Consider the following 27,980-nt stretch of genomic DNA (forward strand, 5'->3'; position numbering starts at 1 on the left):
AAATATATCAGCATTTACACTTTTTCTGTGCAATTTAATTTATAAATAACATTTAGTTATAAGTACTAGAGAAATGATCAAAGTATTAAAGCGAGCATATGCACTACGATAAAAACATCGCAAAGTTATAATTCAAATATACATCTAATGTTTTGCTCAATCAATGTTCACTATATTATTTAAAAATGTTATGATTAACAACAATAAAAATCATATGGTGTAATACCCTTGCTTTACATAACAATATATTCCTACGATGGTTCAAATTCCTTTGCATAAAAACATTTATTATACACGGAATTAGAGGATGCGTATGATGTTTTTATGAGATGAGTTCAAGAAAGTTGAAATCGTTATCAGTTCAAGGTATAATACACAAAAAATAAATAAAGTTATAATTACTATACGTCATAGATGATCAGTTATTTTATCTGTTATATTAATGATTTCGTACTTTAAATATATTCTTAGCTTGCTTTGTTTGTCAAGCGTTAAAATTTTCACAAAACCAATAGTATTCAACAAACATTTAACAATTATTTGTCGTGCGTTCCCTTAGGGGGTGTTTACATGAATCCGGAATGAGTTTCGATCCGGAATGAACTCATTCCACTTTAAATGAAATCCTATTAAATGTTTACATGAATCCGGAATGAGTCACAACTCGATCCGGATCGAGTTCATTCCTAGTTTCATTCCGGATCGAAATTTCATTCCGGATCGAAATTTACTTGTTATCTCATGTAAACGCGAATTGAGTTTCATTCTGGAATGATATTGTGATTAATGACGAAGCACGCATGTGCCATGGGTATTGTCTTCCGGCAAATTGAAGCTCGTAAGCAAATAAAGAGGCTAAATGGGTTAAAATGAGTGCGAAGAAAAACAACAATTAGTTTCATGTAAACACGGATTGACATCACGTTTCGATCGGGATTGAAAGTCATTCCGGATTCATGTAAACACCCCCTTAAAGTAGTGAGTTATGATTAATGGGAAACATGATTGGACGATGTTAAGTTTAAATGCAGACTGGGAGTCGGACGATTCGACGATTTAAAAATCAATAAATAATATTCATAACATGATTTTATTGTTATAACAAAATGAGGCCATATAAAGCGTTGTATTTATTAATCTTCTAATATAAATTTAAATCCACCACTGAATGACTAGTATATAGCGTAGACACGCTATAGATGAATTTTGACTGAATTTTATGCATTTTAAAAGTGAAATATTTTGTTTGAGCTTTTGCACTAAGCCTTTACAATGTTTGATTTGCCTCTAAGCCATCTATACGACGACATGTATATTATATATAATTTAAATAAACTACTTCTTGGTAGGTGAGTGCGTACGATTTAAAATTCAACGTAGACAAACCCTTTCTTACGAAGGAACATAATTGTTTTGTATTTTCCGTTGTTCTTTCTCTTTCGTACCAAAATCTAATATATTTCTTGAGATATTCACGAAGTTGCTTGACGGAAATGTCGTCGATGCTCTGAGATTTATATTTATTTCGGCAATAAAAATCCTTGAAGAAGTCTATGCCCGTATACTAAAAGCTCACTCACATTCACACATATTGAGAGCGACATAAAAATCACACTCTATCTAATCATCAGTAAAGTCATTTCTACATCTATAGAAACATTCTCTTCTAGATATTTCAAATCATAGAATCAGTTGAGAGAAACTGAGGCTTTGAATACGTATAAAGTGATCTCAAATCCCCACTTATTGACTGCGTAATGCTTGGCATATTTTTTGTGCGCATGCGTTAAGTCCACCGTTTTTCTGGCTAGTAACTTGACGATTGTATACTATGAAGTTGTATTAAAAAAAAAGTGATTTTGGAATATTCGTCATAATTATATTGCTAACAAGTACGTAAATGCTTGTTCATAGGTAAATTCGAACGTTTCAATGTAGCTTATAGGATTGTAAATATGGTTATGTTAACGATAGTCTAAAACATACGAAAGTTTAAAATTGAACGAGACTTATCTGAAGTCGAAGTTTCATTGAAATTCTATGAGTTACTGTTCAGGAACTAGGAAGTCATCTAAGATAGAGCGCGCATTATCAAGATCAGTTTTTAAAAAATTTGCAAACATCCTTATATATATTGGAAGGCAAGTAGTATTTAACATCATTTGAAAAGAATAAGTTAGTAGTTCAGTGGGTGACTACTTTTCTGAATTGTAACTCATAGAATTTCAATCAGACTTCGACTTCAGGTAAGTCTCGTTTAATTTTCTAATTCTATTTCGTCACTGTTGTACGTCACTCGGAAGTCAAGTGAGATTTTAAAGCAATGTGAAAATGCGCAATAACTAATAACAAAATTATATAATTGAAATTTCACATTTTATGAATCACAAATGGCAGAAAATAGATCATTGCCAAAGTTTTTCGCCTCAATTGGTTTATTATAAATATTTGCAAATTTTGTTCATTACTCCATGTAGCTGCATTCATAATAAAGTTCAAATATTCAATGCGTTTGCCTCCGAAGTTAATGCAGTTCTAGCACTGTGTGCACTGTAAACCTTAGTATTTATACCAGCATCCTTTGACACGTATTTTAACCAACGGGAAATGATCGCTTAAGTGACTGAATGATAAGGTTTTTATAGCACAATAGGAGTTGTCTTGCACCATTTCGTATTGGTGAAGTGGTATTTAGATAATGAGACAAGTAATTGAATACATAAAACCCAAACTCTGGTGGATAAGCCCGAAATTCTAAAGGAGCAGCATGCTTACCATGTTTAGATGTTTTAAGCAGTTGGTGTACATTAAAATCTATTTGATCTTTTTTCTTCTCGATATGAGAAATATCCAATGCATGAAGTGTTTGGTATCGCTTACCAGATAATAAAGCTAAAAGCATTTCTGTTTTCAATGTTAATGATTTCAAATTGAGATCTTTTGGAGGGTGGAGATTTCGAAGATGTTTGAATAAGACTGAAAATTCACAGACCATGGCATATCTAGGAAGAGCTGATCTTGCAACAAATACACCTTTAGCAAACCTAGCAACAAGTGGATGTGTACAACACGAGATGCTACTTGGTAGTATTAGGATGGTAGATAAGGCGCTCCTTGCACTATTAATACCGCTGTAGGATAAACCTTCCGTGTATAATTTTGTAAGAAAATTATTGCCCTCTTCTACGGAGGACGCGACAGGATCGATATTGTTTGCGTTGCATTAGTATCGCTAACGGTGAAGGTATTTAGAATATTGTTTCTTTGTACCGGTCTGCCAAGACTGCTGGATGATTTGAGAAGTTTCTGGTGAAATGCCTCTATCAGAGAGGAGTTCCCCGATAAATAGCAATGTAGTTGCGTCGTAATATTTTAGTTGCAACATGCATGTCAACTTTCCAAACTTACGATAAAGTAACCATTCAATAAATCCAATAATGATTCATGAAGCGTTTTTGTGAAGATACCGTTCATTTTAAAAAACATACAAATTTACGCCAATGAGAGTGTATTGATTTTAGTGTACCAAGAAAATAACAGAATTAATGACTCCAGTTCGAGACCGACTTTATTAACGTTATTAGCAATAATTGTAATGTAATGTAACAGATGTTTGCCACCCATTAAATAAGTACCAGTTAACATTTAAATACGTAATAACAGAGTTGCTTCGGGATCTTTTGTTATCACAGGATTGTTTACGGACGTATTTTCCTCAATATCAAGGAGAATGATATTGGTTTCTAAATATCCATCATCAATATAGTTTTTGAATCGTTACTTTTCCAAGGCTGAATCAATTTTCATTCTTTTGAATGGAAAATGTTCATAGCAATATGTGTTTATCAAGATTAAAAGTCCTCTTGTTCCACTGTTACATTGTCAATACTTGAGACCCAATCACTAAAACTCGTTTTTCAAGCCTGTTTTGCTTGCTATTTTTGCTCGTATTACGATTTTTTTTAGAAGAGAAAACACTTTGAACATAAAGGAATGTTTTATTAAGATAAAAGAAAAACAACGAACTTTGCCCGAACGTACACATGCGTCCACGATAAAACCTTAAACATAGTTAATACTTCATAACAACGTAGTTAAGAATGTTGAGTGTAATTTACAACAATTTTTATGTTAAATATATAATAAAACGAAGACATATTTTTGTTTTGTTTATGTTTCTTTCAGATTTGATGATTAATTAAACGAGTTTGTGTGTTGCAAATTTCAGCCGGTATTTCAATGTTATGCTAAAATATACAAGCATTTACACTCTTTCTGTGCAATTTAATTTATAAATAACATTTAATTATAAGTACTAGAGAAATGGTCAAATTATTAAAGCGAGCATATGCACTACGATGAAAACATCGCAAAGTTATAATTCAAATATGCATCTAATGTTTCGCTCAATCAATGTTCACTATATTATTTAAAAAATGTTGTGATTAACAACAATAAAAATCGTATGGCGTAATGCCCTTGTTTTACATAACAATATATTCCAATATATATAAACATAAAATTAGCCTGCAAAGAAGGCATTACGCAAATAAAGATTTTTCGTGACTTCCTGCAGGTCCATGTAAACATGCAACAAATTCTGATTTTCATCCCGGTTTGACTTTGTTCCGGTCTCATGTAAGCAAGGCCTACGTAGATAGGGTGAAGGGAATTATCAGTTACGTACACAGTAAGAAGCGTAGAGGAAAACCAAAGAATAGGATATGTATGAATACACTGAAGGAAGACAAGGGGAACCTCTACTTGTTTATCATCCTGAATGACGAAGTCTTAGCTTTAGTTAGGAAGGTGCTCATTTTTAGAAATTTTCATACTAACACTATCTATTCATACGGTTTTCATTAGTGTAAATTAACCACAGGCCAAATGTTTCCATGTAATGGAGAAGAGGAATCATGCTCTAGAATGTAGAGGAAAGAGTAATGTGGTTACACGAAGTAGAAGTTTAGATTGATGTAGAGTGTATGTGGATGGGTTGGAGAAATGAGTCCTTTGTGTTAAATGGCAAAATAGCTTCCACTAACATGAAAAGAAAGGTTTACAATACTGTACAAATCCAACATTGTTGTATGGTTTTGAGATAGTGGCAATGGAAATAAGACAGTTGACAGAGCATGGAGGTTGGGCAAGTAAAGACTCTTTAATCTGTAATTTTATAAAAAGTTTAGTAGTAAAGGTTAGAAACTTTATCTAAAAGGCAAAAGAGTGAAAAAATCTTTGGTTAAAACAAAGCCGTTTTGTTATATATTCCACTATGAAATATATACTTAAGCTTAAGAAATAGTTACATCCTTCAAAAACTTTCATTTTTCTACACTAAAAATCATTTTGTAAGCATTGCGCTGTTTAAACGAAAGTGCTATATTAAATTAAAACCAACATTTTCCTAAATCGCTTGCCTTTAATCTTAACCGATATATGTTTGCATAATTGATTAATTTTTGACAATTTTAATGATTGGTCCTAAGATTTTGCAAAAATTTAAAGTCGTTATCCAAATTTTTAGTGTATTTGAGTAAATTTGAGCTACCTATTCTTATGAATTGGATTAGTTTTGTTGCACTCACCTAAGAATGTAATACTTTTATGTCATTTGAAGAATGGCGTTTGCAAGAGTGGGAATATCTTGGTCATTCAGTTCAGCATAGAAGTCTGTTGTCAGAATTGTGTTATCCCGGAGCAGACATTAAACATGTGGGCAATGTACGCGTAATTTTCTCGGAGAAGTTTAAGCTTGGCGAAGGAAGTAATGAAACCCGTGTTTATCTTGGACTGACAAATAATGGCTACGGTAAAGCAGTGAAGCAAATGCGTAGAGATAACTACCTCCAGCCTGCACAGCATGAAAAGAAAATTTTAAATGAATTCAATGCAAAAAAGTCGAAATATGTTGTGAATTATTACTTCTTAGAGGAAGATACTGGAACAGAGTATGTTTATTTGATCTTAGACTTATGTGAGGAATCACTGGAGAAGTTTGTGAATGATTCTACTCTGCATTATCTTCAAAAAGCTCTTCCCGATATTCTTAGACAAATTTTGAATGGATTAGATGATCTTCATAGGGGCCCAGATTCTATTCTTCATCGGGATTTGAAACCGTCCAATGTTCTCCGTGACGTAGACGGCAATTTTCTGATAGCTGACTTTGGCATTAGTCGAATGTTGAAGAATGGATCTAAAACATACAAAAGCAATTTTAACAGGGGAACTGAATATTGGAATGCTCCTGAATCATATTGTGAAGACGAAGATTCAAATGAAGCACGTAATGAAGATCCAAATAAAGCACGTTACAAAAAAGAGTCTGATGTATATGTAAGTGTAAAAATGTTAACATTTACAAAACTCATAGGGAAATTTAGTTTTGTGAAAGTTTAGTTTTGCTGTTAATGTTACATTTTTCATTATCTTAGAATGCAGGAATGGGGGCTTATTATGTTGCAACAAAAGGGAAACATCCTTTTGGAACTAAACGGTTTAGACTGGACAACATGTTGAATGGGAAACCTGTTGGTTTGGCCGAAATCAAGGATGCAACATTAAAAGACCTTCTGTCATGGATGTTAAAACTACAACCAGAAGAAAGACCATCTGCCAACGAAGCCTTAAAACATCCATTTCTTCTGTCGGATGACGAGAAATTTCACTTTTTATGTAAAGTTGGTGACTTACTGTCGATTAAAAGAAATGATCCCCAATCTAGTATCGTCCAACAAATAAATATTGAATCTTCAAATTGGAAAAGTCAAATAGATAACGATGTTTATGAATATTTGGTAAATGGAAGAAAGTATGGATCTTCATGGACAGAATGCTTAAAGCTCATTCAAAATATTGGCATGCATTGGAACGATCGGCCACGACCTCTACCACAACCAGAACCATATTATAAGATTGGCGATTACAGGGCTTATTTTGTTAAAACATTCCCCACTCTCCCTGTTTGGATTCATGCAGCTGTCAGGTCAAATAATGAATTGAAAGGTAAGCATACTAGCTGTAATTTTCTCATTTTTTTTTACACTTTAGATATGTGATCGTTGTACAATAGCAATTTGATTACATATTATTTTTACTTGATAGTGACATCATTTCGTTGCTCATCAGTCTTTATATACTTAAATTCGAAGAGAAAAAATATTATGAGAAAAATATTCATTACTACCAAAAGTATATTTTGTAAAAAGTTTACAGATTGTAAAAATGAACCAATTTGACGATGTGAATTCTCAAAGTTCCACAATAAAAAGTAGGCTAAGTACAATTTTCATTATGACAAATGTAGCATTAAATTCCACATTTATTAAACGACCTTCTAAATTATAAATTTAAGAAAATTACAAGATTTTTTGAGCTCTCTCCTTGCTAAGTATACTGAAGATTACCATTTCAATTTGAACATCATTCAAAAGTCCACAAAGATCATTTTCTAGCTTAGAATTAAATTTTGAACACTTTTTACTTAGAATTGCATTTTGAAAGTTGCATAGAGCATAAAAGTTGCTGTATCAGTTTTTTCCACTAGAAAATTTCCCAAAATAAATAAGCAAATAACGTTACTAATTGCAAAACATAAAAACAACGACTTTATTCATTGATTTCAATAAATTACTCCCACTGATCTCAAAATAAATAAATGTAATTATTTGGACTATACTAGAAGAGCAAATGAGTCCAAGAATCTCATTTATGATTCAAACTGTGTCTTAATTAATGATTTTCAACTGGCTTGATGACCTCTATAAAAACGTGCACGTGAATCAGACCAGGCCACTTACGACTTAAGCCAGCCAATTGAGCAAGAATAACACTGATCCTGAAATGTCGCTTACAGAACTCAATGGCTATATCAAGTTTTCTCAGATACTGTTGCACGGACCACTGTACAGAGGGCCAAACCTAAAACTTTTAGTGGGTGAGAGAGGGGGTATTTAATAATGCTGCTGTTGAAATATCTGTTACAGAACTCAATGGCTGTAACCTCTTTTTTTAGGTATTGTAGCACGGACCACTGTATAAAGGGCCGAAACTATAAATTTTAGTGGGGTGGGGGAGGGGTGTTTAATAACTCTGCTGCTGAAATATCGCTTACAGAACTCAACGATTCGATCATGTTTTCTAAAATTTGCAGCACGGACTGCTCTATAAAGGGACAAAACTATAACTTTTAGTGGGGTGGGAGAGGGGATGTTAAAGTAACATCAAAGGTGTGTCATGCTGATTTCAGTACAACTATGGATAACAATATAATAGTGCTTACAGTAGTAATGTTTTAAAATGCTAGCACCAAATTTGTGTGATCTATATTGGAAGTTTTATCAAAGTACCTTTTGCTACAGTGAAATTGATTCGTAATTTTTTGCATCATTTAAACTGCATACAGTACTTAGTTATAAATTATCAGCGAACACTGATGATTGCCAAAGAAAAAATTCGAAATAAAGCCATTTTTTATAAGAAATTATTTATTATTTGTAACGTATCATCTTTACACAAGACATCATGAGGTGGATAATTAAAATAATCAAGTGTGCGTTTATATTTACATATTAGAAGTGTTGTTATGAGTGTCAGATTACAGTGAGGTTATATGGATTGTGAAATGGACGCAAAAGGTACTGGGTTATTTAGAAAAGTTTGAGTGGGATGGAACTGCCTTGGACATTCAGTGCAGGTTTTTGATTGGAGAACAGGAGGCTTTCATAGATCATTAAGTCAGGAGTGTGAGATGATAGTGAAGTCATCAAAGAAAGCTGTGTAACCTGATGTATTGATATGAGACAGGACGCTGGATTTGGTATGGCATGATGACTGTCGATTGACTGAGATTCTGGTTTAAAGATAGCGTGTGGTTTGACCAACATAGGACGCGTTGCGGGGTCGACACTTAAAGAGATGAACAGCACCAGATTTCAGGAACTTAGGAATCTTATCTTTGAAAGGAAAGAAGGAGCAAACGTGTGTAGAAGGATGAAAACAAACCTAATGTTAACGTGAGGCAAGGCAGTGTTGCAAAGGCGGTTAAGTTGGGTGCGTATTTGGAGAGAGTGTGAGCCTGTGTGGCGAAGGCAGAAATAGACGAGCTTCTTGGGCACGGTGATAATAGGTGGTTTGGGGGAAAAGACATTGTCGAGGAAGAGGCAAACAGTGTTGTCAAAAAAATTAGAGTGGAAACCATTTGAATCAAAGAGATTTCGAACCATCTCTAGTTGATTGTGGAAGTTTTCATAGCTTGAGCAGATGTTGAAAATACGGTGAATAATGGTAGAGATAAGGCAGCGTTTATAAGTGAGGGGAATAAAGCTATGGAAGTGGGTGAAGAGTCCTGTGAATGTGGGTTTCTGGTAAACGGATATTACGAATTTTCCGTCAGAACGTGTGATATCAATGTCCAGAAAGGGGGGTTTATTCAACGTTCATACAATATCTATCCGACGTTCATACAACGTTTACCTGACGTTTATCCGACGTTCATTTAACATTCAATTAATGATGCATTATTTGTAAAATCATAAAATAGCCTTTCCAATGATACGAAGTAAAGTTTAATTTCCACATAATCAACTTTTAATTCATCTATTTTGCTGTGCGTGTTTTAATATACATATTTAAAAAAATGCTAATTAAGCCGATTCCAATAAGTTGCCTTTTTGGACCTGCAAGAAAATAACATATATTATTATTAGAAAATGGTAGTCTATATACCATTTTTATATGTCTTACCACCTACAACAACATTGACATATTTGTCTGTAAGAGATACCATTTAAATAGAAAACTGAATCGTCTGCTGTATGTATAGCTTCTTAATTTACTTTATATAAACATATGGATCAAAGTATTTTTTAGTTCATTCACTTAAAAGCAATGGAATAAATCCACTTATATGATTGCCACTACGTACGTACGTCAGATATAAGAAATTATCTCGCGCTACAACGTCATCTCATACGCACGAGAAGCAAAAAAAGTGAACAAAACTTTAATCACTACTGCACCTTTTTCACATTTAAGCAACACTTGCTTCTTTATATAAATAATAAAACAATTATTGAATTGTGTTTTCACGTAATATAAAGAATTATCAATGTATCAATGTGTTCTATAGAACATATTATTTGCCTCATCGTTGGTAGATTGAACAAACCTTGGCCTTCATAAGTCTTAATTCATATACTATTTCATTCAATAATTGTTTAATATCACGCTAAGGAAATTGTTTATAATAAATCTAATCATGCAGTTTGAGTTAACAATATTTAAAACTTGCACAAATCTAATACCTGCACTAAAATGATCGTTTTTGAAGGTACACATCATGTATATGTGTCCATTCCTTTTTGCTTTACTTATAATTGAAGATGTTTATAATACAAATATACTTATAATTGAGGACAATGAAAGACACATGTTCACTTTCTTTAAGTGCATATGCCAATAATGTTCTTGTGTATTTTTCTTATCTTACACAAACAAGAAAATACAAATTCGTTAACTAAAAGATTACAGAGTAAAATAAATTGACTTCTTCCTGTCTAAATTGAGGAAATAAAACAAAGAAAAAATGCCATCTATATACTTTCACCAGCACTCTATGATAATGACATGTTACTTTAAATCTGGATATATATATATAGTGAGAGCTCATAATTTCATAGCTAACAAGTACGTAAATGCTTGTTCATTGGCAAATTCGAACGTTTCAACGTAGGGTATAGGGTTGTAAATATGATTATGTTAACGAAAGTCTAAAATAGAATCTCTTACGTTTTCGTTTCTTCTAAATTATATAAATTCAAATTAATTGAGGTGTAAATATGAGGTATTATTTACTACAAAGACTAACGAGTGCCGGAGTGCAAAACGTACTTGCACAAGCGTCGTAATATTTCATGTTGCAACATGTTCACTTTAAGAAGTTCAGTTCACTTTAAGAAACATACAAGTTCATGCGAGAGTTCATGCGAATAAGAGTGTATTCACTTTAGCGTACCGAGAAAATAACAGAATTAATGACTCCAGTTCGAGACTGACTTTTTGAACGTTATTAGTAATATTTATAATGTAACAGATGTTCGCCACACATTATATAAGCACCAGTTAACATTTAAATACGTAATAGCTGAGTTGCGTCGGAATCTTTGTCATAACAGGAACGTTTACGGACGTATTTCCCTCAGTATCGAGGAAAACGATAATTGATTCTAAACATCCATCATCAATATATTTATTGGCGACGTTTAAACTAAATAATCCTCATAAAACTTAAGTGTGCTTTGTTTCCACATTTGATTTTCATTGCCTGACGAAATTGTGTCAGCTTGAATCGTTACTTTTCCAAGGCTGAATCATTTTTCATTCTAGTGAATGGAAAATGTTCATAGCAATATGTGTTTACAAAGTTAAAAAGTCCTTATGTTCCACTATACATTGTCAATACTTATGACACAATCACCAAACTCGTTTTTCGAACCTGTTCAACTTTTACGACTTCGTTAAAAAATTAATCATATCTTTATTCGCAAAGGAAAGGCATACACAGGTTCACTGAACCAATTGAACAATAGAATTCACAATTAAAATAGTTTATATCAATTTCTTCATCCCCTTGTTGACCATGAACAATATACGTTTCAAGAACCACCAATATTTGTCAACGTTTAAATCAGTAAAGTCGAACTTTGTCCATGTAGCCAGAGTAAATATTTATTTGGCAATATAAAATTTTAGTTTTTGGATTGTTATGCAACTCAGAAATGCCTTAATATAGCAAAGTGGGAATAAACAAAGTTGTACCAGATTATAATTTTCGTTTTCACTAGTACAAGATTCAAAGACCAAATAAGAATGATGGTGGATAACGTTTACCATTGTAAATTTTCCGAATATTTTAGTTAAAAAAAAGTCGTGGGTCGAGCAAGCTGTTTATTTCAATTTGATATCAAAATGCTCCCTATGGCCATGAAATATTGGCTTTTGTGTCCATTTGAAAACTGTCCGTGAAAGAATCTAATTTGTCGTATCGCTGCATATATTATCTGGTTTCACTTTTGTGATACCTATAGAAGCTTTATAACCAGTCTATTATCAGATAAGAGGGTTAACTAAGTCAATGGGCCCAGTTTTTGTCATTTAAGATTTATTTGGTTTTATAACTGTTTCAGAATTGTCGGAGCTGACAATAGACGGTCGAAAAAAATCAGTTGGTCCTGAACATCTGGCAACGACTTTAAGCAAGTGTAGAAAAGTGAACCGTTATAGTAAAGAAAATGATTTGTCATTTGAGAAGCCAATTCTAATAAGACCACGTCGTCGGTATCGTGTTGGTACTGAATCTTTGAACAGTATTGGTATGTTATTTCTTATTTTTGTATATTATAGCATCTATGAGCGTTTTTTAGTGTAACTTTTAATGTTTTTGAAATTTCAGACAAATTTTTTTAAGTTTTTTGTGTTTACAAATCATGAATTGTTCTTACATTATGTTTGGCTAGATCTGAACAGGAAAAAACAAATTCAGGAATACTTACAAATTTAGTTAAAGATGTTTCTGGTGAAATTTGGATTCATTTGGACTAATGATCTTATTTTAGGCCGTTTAACCATCCTTAGCATTTACCAATTTAAGTTCTCTTATATAGAGTCCGTTTGTTGAGCTATCTTAAAAAAAATAAAAAGGATTTGTTTCTTAAAGTTTGATGCAAATTGAGAACAATGTAATGCACTTCAATATATATTTAGGAACAAAAATATTTTAAATCTCTTTTAACATATAAATAAAACTAAACTAAATTAAACTACAAAGAGACAACGACATATGCAACGAAAATTGGTTTTTGGTAAATTTTTCCATGTTTTCTTTCCATCTTATATTTTATTATGTGGCTTGCAATTTATGGCTAGAAACTCCTGAGAGCTTTTTCATCCTAAGCTATTCTAAACTGATATACCTTAGTAAAATTTGTTTGGTTTGCCATGGTTCAGTTATTTTTCTCTTTTTATATATCTGTTTTTTACTTAATATAAACGTATGCTTTAAAAAAATCTCAAGTACTCCATTTAAAATTGTTCTTGCTTTTTATTATAGCTACAAGGCTGGGGCAAGTTATTTTTATTACAAATATATTTTGTTGGTTCTCTATAGGACGAGTTAAAAAATATCTACTAGTTTCTTTTAACTTTTGTTCCTAAAAATTAGAAAAATTGAAAAAACTTAAGTAAAAATTAGAACATAAATAAAGTTTTACATTTTTTCAGTTTTTTTATTTTGAATATTTTAATAAAAATAGGAGATTTACAATAATTTGACTTAAAAAAAATTATTTATTACTTTAAAAACCAAGATTGATATGTATCTTTGTTCTTGGAAAGAAAGTGTAGCTAAAATTTAATAATTTACTTAAAGAATTGATTCATGGTTTTTTCTTTTTTATTTAATCCGTTAAACTTTATAAACTCCACTTAAATCAGGCCTTCCTTAGAAACATATTTTTTATAAAATGTACCCTTCTATTTTACGTTATGGTTCACTTGCTCTACTTTTATATCTTTTTCAAAGAAACAAATTCTGATGATACTGTAGATGGTAAACCCTCTTCCAATTTACAAGCTCATACGGAGAAAAGAAAAGGTAAGCTTATTTTATTTGAAAGTAAATATACAAAATTTAGAGCTTTGTTAGATGAACTCTTTAATAGTCAAAAAGAGGGAAAATCGTGAAAATACTTGGAATCTGTATCAATTTGATAAAATTGATTCTTCAAATATTCTTTAGTTTTTGTTTATAAATATTGTTCATTGTTATGAAACTAGGTGGTTAGAACATTTTCCAATCACAGATAACGCGAAACGTTGCAAATTTTGGTGTTATTTTTAGGTTGTAGTATTTCAAATAACACATGTCACTTTTGTGACATTAAGGTAGTTTGAAAACCAGCATTGATTATAACAAATTTTATACATAAAACCTCAAACATAAGCACAGCCAGGTGTCTAATTTTTCTATATTCCTTCCCAAAAAAAGATACAGTTCCATAGGGAAAAATGTTGAAGACAAGAACCAAAATCGATTAAATGGTATTCTTCATTGACAAATTTACTATCACAACTATTTTAAATCAAATTTAAAAATAACCATTTTGTCTACATAAATAATCTATCCCACAAATAACTCTTCGCTGAAACCAAATAGTTTCACGCATAAAGTGAATTTCAAATCTTAGAACATGTTTGCGTTACATTCTTTATGCTGCAATTTTTGTTAACGCACAATATCAAACGTATAAAAAATTTAAAAAAATATAAAAACTTAGAAGACATAAAGCTTGGGAGAAAAATACTTCCGTGCAGAATTTTGATCTTAAAACAATAAATACTGGCATGGCAACATTTACACTTGAAACAATTTAGTGTAACCAGCTTTTTCATATCTTCACTATGTTGCACTGTTTGCCGTTATTACGTGTGAAATATGTGAAGCACTTGCGTGCAGTTAAGTTAAAAACCGAGCAAATTTTCTTACGGCCAAATTTGATTGTATTTCTTTCTTGCCATGAGTGAGGGACAGACGACTAGCATGAAAAGAATACAAATTCAACATGTACTATTTAACGCAAACCATATACAAAGATGCACGGGTGTTATTGCTGTTGTATTACAACGACATAAGTAAGTAAGTAAGTAAGTAAGTTGTTTATTAAAATATTAATTGCAGCCTTGCGGCTGAATTACAAATATCTAAATTAGTAAAGTTATAATAACAAATAATATCTAATATCTAAAATACAATAAAAAAGGCATGAAAAGGCATGTTATGGCTTCGCTTATCATGATGAAGAGTAGAATTAATTTGTATAACTTCAATTTAAGGTATGTCTTGCTCAATTTTTTAACTCCAACTCTTCATCAACTACGTCACTACGTAGAAACATGATATTTTTAAAGTTTGCAGAATTTGCTATAGTATGAAACCTATTGTAAAAGGCGTATTACAACATTATTTAGTAAGCACGTAAATAAAAACTGAGTCAAATTAACAGAAAATTTCTTGTTCCGATACACGCACCGACCAAGTGTGTTTTAATTTGTTGCCAGCATTGAATACGTTTTTCATGATTTTGCACAAGTTCTATATAAAACTTATTAATGGTGTAGCATCTTTGCCCCCATATAAGAAAACAGATGCATAAACAGTTTATGTGTATGTTGTTTCAGTTAGAGTTCTGACGTCAGGGTTACTAAATTCTGGCAGTCAGTACCTTTCTAACATCTCATATTACTTTACATTTCGGCAAAGCAGGTTTAATTTCTGTCTTTTTATGCAGATTCTCTTCCTCTTAGCAAAATATATATAGTATGAGATTCCCTCTAAAAAGAGGCGTAGTCTGTTGAGCCCTACTGATTTCTTTTAAAAGTGAATTGAATTTTAGAAGAAATCAGCATGGCACAATTGAATATATAAAAATATATACCCTCCCTACCTTGATTAACGTTCTAGTTACGCCTCTGCTTCTAAGACCCATAATGATGTCTTTTCCTATCGTTGAGATGTTGTAACGTTCTATATTTGCCTTGAAAATGGACTAGCAAGTAGTCCTTATATTTATACGGGCTGCGTTATTTTGTGTTAGATATGTAGAACGGGGCATTCCTTTGTTGGATAAATGCTATCAAACAGCCCATGCACATCTTCACAGCCTTACTCATTCTAAATATTTACATTGTGAGATTAGATTCATTTTCAAATCTCGCACTCAGTCTAGTGATTAAGACACTGTAGTAAATTACTGCATTTGAGTTTCTATGTGAAATGAGATATAAGACTTAACATTATGTAACAACGACTCAACTATATTTTAGAATCATGACCAGGCAGTGTTATATAAGCATTAAATTTCCAAGCAATTTCTTATTTTTGCTGTTTTTCACTTTTCAAACAGTCTATAGTAAAATTGACAATAAATGACACCTGGCATGATAGGTATTAATTTCCTAATATTCTTGCAACCTCCCGTTTGCAGACCTTATTTAATGCTATTAAGTTTTTGGAGTGCTTTGCAAAATTAGTGGCTTTTCTAAAATAGGGAGATTTCCATGGATGATCAGTTTTTCATTGGGTTGATTCTAAATACACGTAGCTGACAAATCAGATTGCTGCACGATAATTTCTCAATTTAGTATGGTTAGAATATGTTTAGTTGTGGTGTAAAATCATCAATACGAAAAGTTAAGAGATTCTACAGAGAACAGACAGGAGTAAAAACTTGTTCTTTAAAAAGCTAAGGAGTTTTCTCGCTGCAAAGTACATAATGACACATTCTTTATACAAAAATGAATAATTGTTTACATCATCCAAGCTATAGAAACAAATCTTAGAGCATGTGCGCCTTTTCTTCTTTATGTTGAAATATTTTTTATTAACTCACAAGCATTATTAAAAATGCAAAAATTAAAAATATGTAAAAACTGAAGAGATATAAATCGTGGGGACAAAATATTTCGGTTCCTTAATTTTGATCCTAAACTCATAAAAGGGATGAAAACATTGACGTGTGAACAATTTATTTTACCAACTTTCCTATCGATGTATTAGGTTACGCTTCATGTTTTATGTACGTGGATTGTGTAAAGGTTATTGATGTTAATTTGAAAACTGAACAAGACTTAGCTTAAGTCATTGGTTCTTACTTCATTCTTTCTTGTAATGAATCAGAAACGAAATGGCCATGGGCCAACTTAGAAAATTGTGATTGTTTTATTCGCCTATTGAAGAACAAAAAGTTTTTTAACCTTCGTGTTGCTGTAGTAGTACTAATCAACTTGAGGATGTATGTCAATTTTATAATTAACTTGCACATTAAAGAAAAAATCGATTATTTTATCTTGAATATATGATCAGATCAGAGGAAGGTGAAATCAATGTTATGTTTTAACGCAAAGACAATCTTGTTCTCAACCAATTAGGTAGTTTCGCACAATCTGTGCAAAGTGCTGGTTCACTGTTCTCAAACCTCACTCTAACGATGGGACTGTGTTTTGAAGATAATATTTAACACTTCGATGGGATATTTACAGTGGTTGTGCACGATTTTTATGCTCTAAGCGTTGATTCTTCGCAATACGGAATAAGTAAATACATATCGTTAAGATTACAGACAACCGTCAATCCTGAAACTGCGTTTTCGAACTTTATTGCCTTCTGCAATACGACTCTAATTTATCAAATTTGTATGACCAGTTCTTACACCAATAATGTCAACTTTTTTCGAACACACGTCAGAACGTATGATATCAATGTATAGAAAGGGGAGACTGTTATTTGTTCGATTTTAGAAGTGAAAGTTATGTTACGATGTTGTTGGTTGAGAAAATTAAGGAACAGAGGTATGTGATCAGGAAAATGAAAAGAAGAAAGCAGTCATCAACGTATCGTCTGTACAGGAGGGGTTTGAATAATAAGGGAAGTTATTTAACCATTTTGGTTTGTGATGTGACATAAAAATGTTGGCAAAAAGTGGTCCTAACGGGCTACCAATTGCAACACCGTCAACTTGTTGGTAGACTTGACCGTCAAAGATGAAATGACTGCCTTTTATAGCTAATATGAGTAGGTTATGTAGTTGGGAACGTGAAAATTGTTTGAATGAGGACGTGTTAGAGAATAAGATTTTAAGAATGATGTCAATTGTTTTGTCCACAGGTATGTTAGTAAAGAGTGACTTTACGTCAAAGTTTGCCATAACAACACTCTTTGAGTTGATGTTGCTGTCTAAGAGTTCTTGAACGAATAAAAAAGTGTCTTTGATGATTAGAGTGCGTGTTGTAAGTGGAGTGATTATTGGGACAAAGAATTTAGCGATGTTATAAGAATAATGGTTGATGGATAAGAGCATGTGTCTGAGGGGTAAGGTCAATTTATGAATTTTTGCAGTGCGTATAGAATACCTATTCGGGATCCAATGTGGTATATAATTCCAGATACGTGTTTTTGTTAATAGTGTTTGACGATAACTGTGCTTCGCGTTGTAGGGTGGTTTTAATCAGATCTTCGTTGAGTAGTTCGACTTTAGTTTCGTTGGAAAATTGGAAAAAATATCATCCATTTTAATTTGTAGTGTTCTTTATTAAGTATTATTATAACGTTACCTTTGTTGGGTTTCATGATGACGATGGTGGTGTCATTTTTCAGGTCGTTGAGACAGTCAATTTCATCTTGTGCATGTAGAAAGTTTAGTCCTTTGTAGCTACGAGGGCCAGACAGGGCGATGTCTTCAATTTTCTCAACCAACAACATCCTAACCTAACTTTCACTTCTGAAACCCAATAAAATAACAACCTCCTCTTTCTAGACATTGATATTACACGTTCTAACGAAAAATTCGCAACATCCGTTTACTGGAAACCCATATTCACTAGACTCTTCAACCACTTCCATAGCTTCACCCTCCTCACTTATAAACGCTGCCTTATCTCTACCATTATTCACCATACTTTCAACATCTGCTCGAGCTACGAAATTTTCCACAATCAACTAAAGATGATTCGAAAACTCTTTGATTTAAATGGCATCCCCTATCAAATTTTTGACCACATTTTTTCTCCCAAACCACCTATTATCACCGTGTCCAAGAGGCTCGTCTATTTCTGCCTTCCTTACCTTCTCTCCAAATACGCACTCAACTTAATCGCCTCTGCAACGCTGCCTTGCCTTACGTTACAATGAGATTTGTTTTCCGTACTTCTACACACGTTTGCTCCTTCTTTCCTTTCAAGGATAAGATTACCAAGTTCCTGAAATCTGGTGCTGTTTATCTCTTTAAGTGTCGACGCTGCAATGCGTCCTATCGTGGTGAAACCACACGCTATCTTTAAACCAGAATCTTAGAGCACCTGGGAATTTCGCCCCTGACAGGAAAACAGTCATCATGCCCTACCAAATCCAGCAACCTATCTCATATCAACATATCAGGTCACACAGCCTTCCTTTGACGACTTCACTATCATCTCATCCTCACCTAGCCATCCTGACTTAATGATCGATGAAAGCGTCCTGATCTGACATCTAACACCTACACTGAATGTCCAAGGCAGTTCCATCTCACTCGAACTTTTATAAATATCCCACTACGTTTTGCGTCCATTTCACACTCCATATCACCTCACTTTAATCTAACAGTTTTAACTACACTTCTAATTTGTAAATATAAACGCACACTTGATCATTTTAATTACCTGTCTGATGATGTCTTGTTTATGACGATACGTTACAAATAATAAATAGTTTCTCAAAAAATGGCTTTATTTTGAATTTTATGTTGGGCAATCATCAGTGTTGGCTGATAATTTATAACTACGTACCGTATGCAGTTTAAATGATGCATAAATTACGAATCAATTTCACTGTGGCAAAAAGCACTTTGATAAAACTTCAAATGTATATCACCCAAATTTGGTGCTAGCATTTTGACACATTACTACTTTAACACTATTTTAATGTTATCCATAGTTTTACTGAAATCAACATGACACACCTTTGGTGTTAAATTTAACAATGCTATATATATCTATATAGTTGATGTGGGATGTCCAACATTTTCTTCAATTATTTTCTTCCAAAGTAATAAAATGCTATTAGCTTGCTTTTAAATATTCGTGTTGTTTTTTTGCAGAAATTAACAAAATTCTGCTAGAGTTTGCCCGAAAAATTTCTGATAAATGGAAAAATTTGGCAATATTTCTGAATGTCAAAGATGCGAAAATAAAAGATATTGAACTAAATCATCGTGACGTGGTCTGGCAAGGGTTTGAAATGCTAAAGTTTTGGTTTGAATCACGAGAAAATAAGCAGTTGTGGTACGAAGAACTTGCCGCTGCTCTTCGCAAGATCGAGAAATATAATTTGGCTGAAGACGTTCTTCAAAAAGGTGCAAATGTTGCTAAATATTGTTAAACTGAAATTAAAAGGTCATTTGTCCATTTTTTATAATCGCCATTTTCATGTAAAACTTAAAAGCTATCATTGGATTGGTTTTATTGATTTACGCTTTAATAATATACATGAAAATATTTCTCAGTTTTTATTGGTTAATTAAGAGCAGTGCAATTTATTGTAAATACCAGTGGAAGAAAATAAGAAACACAGTGCAAAAAAAAAGGAAATACAGTGAAATTTTTTTTAAAAAAAATTTTCTCCTGATTGGTTAATCAAACAAAGAACTGATCTAAAAGCCAATCAAAATAAAACATTTCAAAGGCGTGAAACATAAATTAAAGTAAGCAAAGCAAATGCAATGGCTAGCGCAAGTTTAAGTAAATTTTCTTTAGTGAACGAGCTTACAATTCACCGTTTGCAAGACGTGTTTGGAAAAAAATACGAACACTGCCAAAAGTAGTTACCTTGTTCTAGCTGCGTGTGTGAAAACTATGGTGTTATGAAAAGTAATATCCAATGAAATTGTAATATACGTGCCAGCCAGAATTGAGAAATGTTTTCATGTATTTAATATACATTAATAACTAAGCTCACATTTAAGCAACACTTGCTTTTTTATATAAATAATAAAACAATTATTGAATTGGGTTTTCACGTAATATAAAGAATTATCAATGCATCAATGTGTTCTATAGAACACATATTGTTTGCCTCAGCGTTGGTAGATTGAACAAACCTTGGCCTTCATAATCTTAATTCATATACTAATTCATTCAATAATTGTTTAATATCACGCTAAGGAAATTGTTTATAATAAATCTAATCATGCAGTTTGAGTTAACAAAATTTAAGCTTGCACAAATCTAATAGCTGCACTAAAATGAACGTTTTTAACGGTACACATCATGTATATGTGTCCATTCCTTTTTGTTTTACTTATAATTGAAGGACAATGAAAGACACATGCTCACTTTCTTTAAGTGCATATGCCTAAAGAATGGTAAATTACAACAAGTTATTTAAATTTATTTAAATTCTTCAATATGGCAACGATATTGAAACCGCAACGTCTCGACTTGGACCCAAATTCGCCGTCAGCCGCGAAAGAGTGGAAACATTGGCTCCGAACGTTCAACAACTTCATTCAAGAATGCGGGGATAAAGCCCCAAACAAACACTGTACTCTCATCAATTATGTCTCTCACAACGTTTACGATTACATCAAAGATTGTCAGGACTTCGACTCGTCTATTGAAGCACTAAATAATCTGTATATCAAGCCTCCAAATGAAATATTTGCACGTCATCTACTTGCTACAAGTGCCAAAAGCCTGGTGAGTCGCTTCCAGAGTTCTTACAGGAACTTAAAAAGTTAAGCAAGGATTGTAACGTCAGAAATGTGATTGCAGAACAGTATAGGGAGGAATTAGTCCATGACTCATTTATTAATGGTCTTCTATTACCACTGATCCGCCAACGACTTCTGGAGAACAGGCCACTCGACTTGAAGACGGCGTTTAATCAGGCCAACGCGTTAGACTTAGCCCAGAAAAACTCTGAAGCCTATGCTCCAACCGAAAACTCGGCAGCTTCTATTTCTACTGAAGGTGGTTGTGAGGATTCTTTACCAAGTGATAACCATGAGTCAGCAGCAGTCAAACCCCAAAGAAATCGTTATTTCTGTGGTGGCCCTATTCACAATAGAAAGGAGTGCGCTACACGCAGTTGTGTCTGCAACAATTGTGGTAAAACTGGCCATTACACTAAAGTTTGCCAGTCTCAGGCTGTAAAAGAGAATAAGACTACAGCATCAATAAGATCTGCCTCACTCTGCTCCATAAGTGCCGCCTGTCCAAAGAGCCTTATGCAAGCATCCACCAAAGTCAGTGTCAATAGTACTGTTCTTACTGCCCTTGTTGACTCTGGGAGTTCAGATAGCTACATCAACGACAAGGTAGCTAACCAGCTCAACCTCAAATTACTCAAGTCAGATGACAGTTTATATATGGCTCTCACATCAATTAAAGCCAAAGTTCTTGGCCATGTCTTTGTTGACATCCAACTAGGCCACCAGTGTTATTCATCTGTACGTCTAGGGGTACTGAAGGATCTCTGTAGTGATATCATCCTTAGCCAGGACTTTCAAAGGGAACATAAAAGTGTTGTCATTGAGTTTGGTCGTGAAAAGCCCGAACTTAAAGTACCCAATGGGGTACCTGTATGTGCTCTTGCAGCAGCATCTATTAAGGAACCATCCCTCTTCGCCAACCTTCTCCCTGAATGTAAGCCTATCGCAAGCAAGTCGCTGAAATTCAGCAAGGAAGACCAGGAATTTATCAAACAAGAAATTAACCACCTACTCGTTGAAGGCATAATCAAACCTAGCACCTTGCCGTTGAGGGCTCAAGTCGTCGTATCAAAGGAACCACTACAACGACACAAGAAGCGGCTTTGCATTGATTATTCTCAAACCGCCAACCTTTACACGGAACTCGATGCATACCCGCTACCCCGTATCGACAACATGGTCAACAACCTAGTTTCATATAGAGTCTTCTCAACGTTCGACTTAAGGAGTGCCTATCACCAAGTACCGATCAAGAAAGCCGACCGAAAATTTACCGGTTTCGACGACAATGGTAAGCTTTACCAGTTCTGTCGCATCCCCTTTGGAGTAACCAACGGCGTCGCAGTTTTCCAAAGAGCGATGGACAAGTTCGTAGAAGAGGAGGGCCTGAAAGATACATTTCCTTACCTCGATAATATAACTGTTGCAGGCTGCGATCAGCACGGACACGACGAAAATGTGAGGAAATTCAGAGAGGCTGTAAAGCTCCGAAACCTCACTTTGAATGAAAACAAGACAGTACAGTCCAAGTCTTCTATCAATCTACTTGGTTACTGTATAGGGAATGATGTCATCGCCCCACACCAGAAAAGGCTTCGTCCACTTAAAAGCTTCCCTCCTCCCAAAAATTCCAAATCCTTGAAAAGAGTTATCGATATGTTTGCATACTACGCAAAATGAATACCAAACTATTCTGACAAAGTACAACCGCTACTACAAACAACCTCATTTCCACTTCATGGCGATGCCCTGAATGCATTCACAATGCTAAAGGACGAGCTGCAGAAAGCTAGCATTACACTCTATATACGAGAACCTCCCCTTCGTTGTAGAGACTGATGCTTCAGAAACTGCCCTGTCTGCTACACTAAATCAAGGAGGCAGACCTGTAGCGTTTATGTCCAAGACCCTCCAAGGGAGTGAGCTCCACTATCATGCGGTAGAGAAGGAAGCAATGACCATAATTGAAGCTGTCAGGAAGTGGTAACATTTTCTTGCAGGCAGACATTTTATACTCAAAACAAATCAGCAGTCAGTCGCCTTCATGCTTGACAACCGAAGACGCACCAAAGTAAAGTTAAATAAATTGTTGTAATTTACCATTCTTTAGGCTTTATTTAACTTTAAAAAACAACTTAATTGCTACAAACAATAATATGGCGGATAAACATAAGAGTGAGTACCGCTGGTCATAAAGTACCGCAGATAGTGGCACAGGAGACCAATACCAACAAAGCAATATTACAACACATGGCAATAATGTTCTTGTGTATTCTTCTTAACTTACACAAACAAGAAAATACAAATATAAAGTAAATGGTTTGAACCCGGGAGTATCGTTATATGTTTGTAAATGATGATCGTCCAGGTTAATAAAGTCCTGAGAAGGACTGTTTTTGATGTTGTTGACTGACGTTTCGACAACCTTAGCGGTAGTCATCTTCAGAGTCAAAAAATGACTCAAAAAATTTTGACTCTGAAGATGACTACCGCTAAGGTTGTCGTCAATCAACATCAAACATCCTCAGGACTTTAACTGACATCATTAAACATATAAATCTAAATATGTTAACTAAAACATTACAGAGTACAATAAGTTGAGTTCTCCCTGTCTAAATTGAGGAAATAGAACAAAGAAAAAATGGCATCTATATACTTTAACCAGCACTCTATGATAATTACATGTTTTTTCAAATCTGGAACCACCTTGCTTGCCTGGAGCATATTAGAACTTCGGCAGTTTGCTATTCAACATTGGCCTCGCTGCATCCTTTATGAGCTTTGAGGCAGGCTTCTAACAAGTGAAACGAAATAAAAAGACACATTTTAAATACACTGCATAGATACAACACTAACTCATTTTCGTAAGCTGAATGATAGACAACAATTCATTATAGTGACATATGCAAATTAGTTTAATGTATTAGCTTTTAAAACTTCCAACAATATTCCTTATGCCAAGGAGCAACATAAATGGCTGCTTTTCCAATTCATGAAGGAGAAAAAAAGACAAAACATGGTACTGCTGCAGCAATCATTATCGTCTAACTGTGCTTACTTGTAATAACTTTGTGGAGGGCAAGGTGTTGAAATGGTCGTTTTCACTTTCTGCCTTTTAAAGAACATTGGGACCATAGATTATTTGATATATATTTATATATTAAGAGAGCTCATAATTTCATTGCTAACAAGTACGTAAATGCTTGTTCAGTGGAAAAGTCGAACGTTTCAACGTAGGGTATAGGGTTGTAAAAATGGTTATGTTAACGAAAGTCTAAAAGGGAATCTCTTACGTTTTCGTTTCTTCTAAATTATATAAATTCAAATTAATTGAAGTGTAATTATGAGGTATTATTTACTACAAAGACTAACGAGTGCCGGAGTGCAAAACGTACTTGTAGAAACGTCGTAATATTACATGTTGCAACATGCATGTCAACTTTCTAAACTTATGTTAAAGTAACCATTCAATGGATCCAATAATGATTGATGAGGAGTTTTTTTAAATGACCGTTCACTTTAAGAAACATACAAGTTTATGCCAATAAGAGTGTATTCATTTTGGCGTATCGAGAAAATAACAGAATTAATGACTCCAGTTCTAAACTGACTTTTTTACGTAATTAGCTATATTTGTGATGTAACAAATGTTAGCCACACATTATTTAGGCACCAGTTAACATTTAAATACGTAATAACAGAGTTGCGTCGGTATCTTTTGTTATCACAAGAACGTTTACGGATGTATTTCCCTTAATATCAAGGAGAATAATATTTTGTTCTAAATATCCATCATCAATATATTTATTGGAGACGTTTAAACTAAATAGTCCTCATGAAATTTAAGTGTGCTTTGTTTCCACATTTGATTTTCATTGCCTGACGAAATTGCGTCAACTTGAATCGTTACTTTTCCAAGGCTGAATCATTTTTCATTCTAGCGAATGGAAAATGTTCATAGCAATATATGTTTACCTAGTTTAAAAGTCCTCTTGTTCTACTGTACATTGTCAATACTTGAGACTCAATCACCAAACTCGTTTTTCAGACCTGTTCAACATTCACGACTTTGTTATAAAATTAATCTTATCTTTATTTGCAAAGAAAAGGCATACACAGGTTCACTGAACTAATTCAACAATAGAATTCACAATCAAAATAGTTTTTATCAATTTCTTCGTCCCCTTGTTGACCATGAACAACCACCAATGTTTGTCAACATTTAAATCAGTAAAGTAAACCTTGTCCATGTAGCAAGAATAAATATTTATTTAGCAAAGAAAAAGTTTTAGTTTGTGGATTTTTTTGCAACTGAGAAATGCCTTAATATAGCAGAGTGGGAATAAATAAAGTTGTACCAGATTATCATTTTCGTTTCCACTAGTACAAGATTCAAAGACCAAATAAGAATGATGGCGGATAACATTTACCAACGTAAATTTTCTGAATATTTTAGTTAAAAAAAGAGTCATGGGTAGAACAAGTTTTTTAATTCAATTTGACATCAAAATGCTCCCCATTGCCATGAAATATTGGCTTTTGTGTCCATTTGAAAACAGTCCGTGCAAGAATCTAATTTCTCGTATCGCTGCACATATTATCAGGCTCCACCTTTGTGATACCTATAGAAGTTTATAACCAGTCTATTATCAGATAAGAGGGTTAACTAAGTCAATGGGCCCAGTTTTTGTCAATTAAGATTTATTTGGTTTTATAACTGTTTCAGAATTGTCGGAGCTGGCAATAGACGGTCGAAAAAAATCAATTGGTCCTGAACATGTGGCAACGACTTTAAGCATGCTTGATAATGTGTACCGTTATAGTAAAGAAAATGACAAAATAAAACCACTTCCTATAATAAGGAAGCCAATTCTACAAAAACCACCGGCACCTCGGTATCGTGTTGTTATTGAATCTTCGAACAGTATTGGTATGTTATTTTTTATTTTTGTATATTATAGCATCTATGAGCGTTTTTTAGTATAACTTTTGAGGTTTTTGAAATTTCAGACAAAATTTTTTTAGTTTTTTGTGTTTAAAAATCATGAATTCTTCTTACCTTATGTTTGGCTGGATCTGAACAGGAAAAAACAAATTCAGGAATATTTACAAAATTAGTTAAAGATGTTTCTGGTGAAATTTGGATTCATTTGGAGTAATGATCTTATTTTAGGTCGTTTGACCATCCTTAACATTTATCTATTTAAGTTCTCTTATATAGAGTTCATTTGTAGAGCTATATTTAAAAAGATAAAAAGGATTTGTTTCTTAAAGTTTGATGCAAACTGAGAACAATGTAATGCACTTCATTATATATTTAGGAACAAAAATATTTTAAATCTCTTTTAACATATAAATAAAGCTAAACTAAATTAAACTACTAAGAAACAACGACGTATGCAACGAAAATTTGTTTTTGGTAAATTTTTCCATGTTTTCCTTCCATTTTATGCTTTATTATGTGGCTTGCAATTTATGGCTAGAAACTACTGAGAGCCTTTTCATCCTAAACTTTTCTAAGCTCATTTACCTAAGTAAAATTTGTTTGGTTTTGCCATGGTTCAATTATTTTTCTCTTTTGATATATCTGTTTTTTACTTAATATAAACGGATGCTTAAAAAAAATCTCAAGTACTATATTTAAAATTATTCTTGCTTTTTATCATAGCTACAAGGCTGGGGCAAGTTATTTTTATTACAAATATACTTTGTTGGTTCTCTATAGGATGAGTTAAAAAATATCTACTAGTTTCTTTTAACATTTTTTCGTAAAAATTAGAAAAATTGAAGAAACTTAAGTAAAAATTAGAACATAAATAAAGTTTTACATTTTTTCATTTTTTTTTATTTTGATTATTTTAATAAAAATACTAGATTTACAATAATTTGAATTAAAAAAATTATTTATTACTTTAAAAACCAAGATTGATATGTTCTTTGTTCTTGGAAAGAACGTGTAGCTAAAATTTAATAATTTACTTGAAGAATTGATTCATGGATCTTTCTTTTTTATTTAATCCAGTTAACTTTATAAACTCCACTTAAATCAGGCTTTCCTTAGAAACATATTTTTTTATAAAAAAGTACCCTTCTATTTTACGCTATGGTTCACTTGCTCTACTTTTATATCTTTTTCAAAGAAAGAAATTCTGATGATACGGCTAATGCTAAACCCTCTTCAAATTTACAAGCTCGTACGAAGAAAAGAAAAGGTAAGCTTATTTTATTTGAAGGTAAATATACAAAATTAAGAGCTTTGTTAGATGAATTCTTTAATAGTAAAAAAGAGGTGAAATCGTGAAAATACCTGGAATCTATATCAAGTTGATTCCAATGATTCTTCAAATACTCTTTAGTTTTTGTTTATAAATATTGTTCATTGTTTTGATTTTATTACAGCACAAACCCGAACTCATGGTTATGAGGAAATATTTGAATAACAAGATAAGTATTTTCCTTTTTGCTTCTTTATCTTAATTTGATATATCAGCCTTTGATAAAGAATATTTAATGAACGTTTTACGCTCATTCCCTCATTCCTTAACACGTAAAAGTGGGTTTTTGAATTAATACTCAATCACTCGTGCAAGTATTTAATTGTTGTAACGATGTATAGATCTATGATATTGCTTTCAAAACTGCACATTTTAAAGAAATAATTAAATATAATTGAAACTG

The 27,980-nt window shown here is 33.0% G+C and overlaps 1 protein-coding gene across 1 annotated transcript; it reads left to right on the top strand.

Annotated features, from left to right (window-relative positions):
* Positions 1 to 279: 279 nt before the first annotated feature.
* On the top strand, positions 280 to 27,980 carry LOC124455913 (serine/threonine-protein kinase/endoribonuclease IRE1-like). The gene is made up of 9 exons (XM_047006515.1): positions 280 to 366; positions 5,621 to 6,339; positions 6,438 to 7,008; positions 12,189 to 12,374; positions 13,583 to 13,654; positions 19,692 to 19,946; positions 26,029 to 26,232; positions 27,443 to 27,514; positions 27,702 to 27,980. Exons 1-9 carry the CDS (start codon positions 330 to 332, stop codon positions 27,740 to 27,742), a joined length of 2,157 nt encoding a protein of 718 aa, XP_046862471.1. The 5' UTR covers positions 280 to 329; the 3' UTR covers positions 27,743 to 27,980.

Source organism: Xenia sp. Carnegie-2017, unplaced genomic scaffold (genome assembly GCF_021976095.1).
Source record: "Xenia sp. Carnegie-2017 unplaced genomic scaffold, XeniaSp_v1 HiC_scaffold_4, whole genome shotgun sequence".
Classification (NCBI taxonomy): Eukaryota; Metazoa; Cnidaria; class Anthozoa; order Malacalcyonacea; family Xeniidae; genus Xenia; species Xenia sp. Carnegie-2017.

Coding starts and splice junctions, on each gene's coding strand:
- LOC124455913 (XM_047006515.1), top strand. CDS start 330: ATGAGTTCAAGAAAGTTGAAATCGTTATCAGTTCAAG. Junction 12,375..13,582: donor TGAATCTTTGAACAGTATTG/GTATGTTATTTC, acceptor TCTTTTTCAAAG/AAACAAATTCTGATGATACT. Junction 19,947..26,028: donor TGAAGACGTTCTTCAAAAAG/GTGCAAATGTTG, acceptor TAACTGTTTCAG/AATTGTCGGAGCTGGCAATA.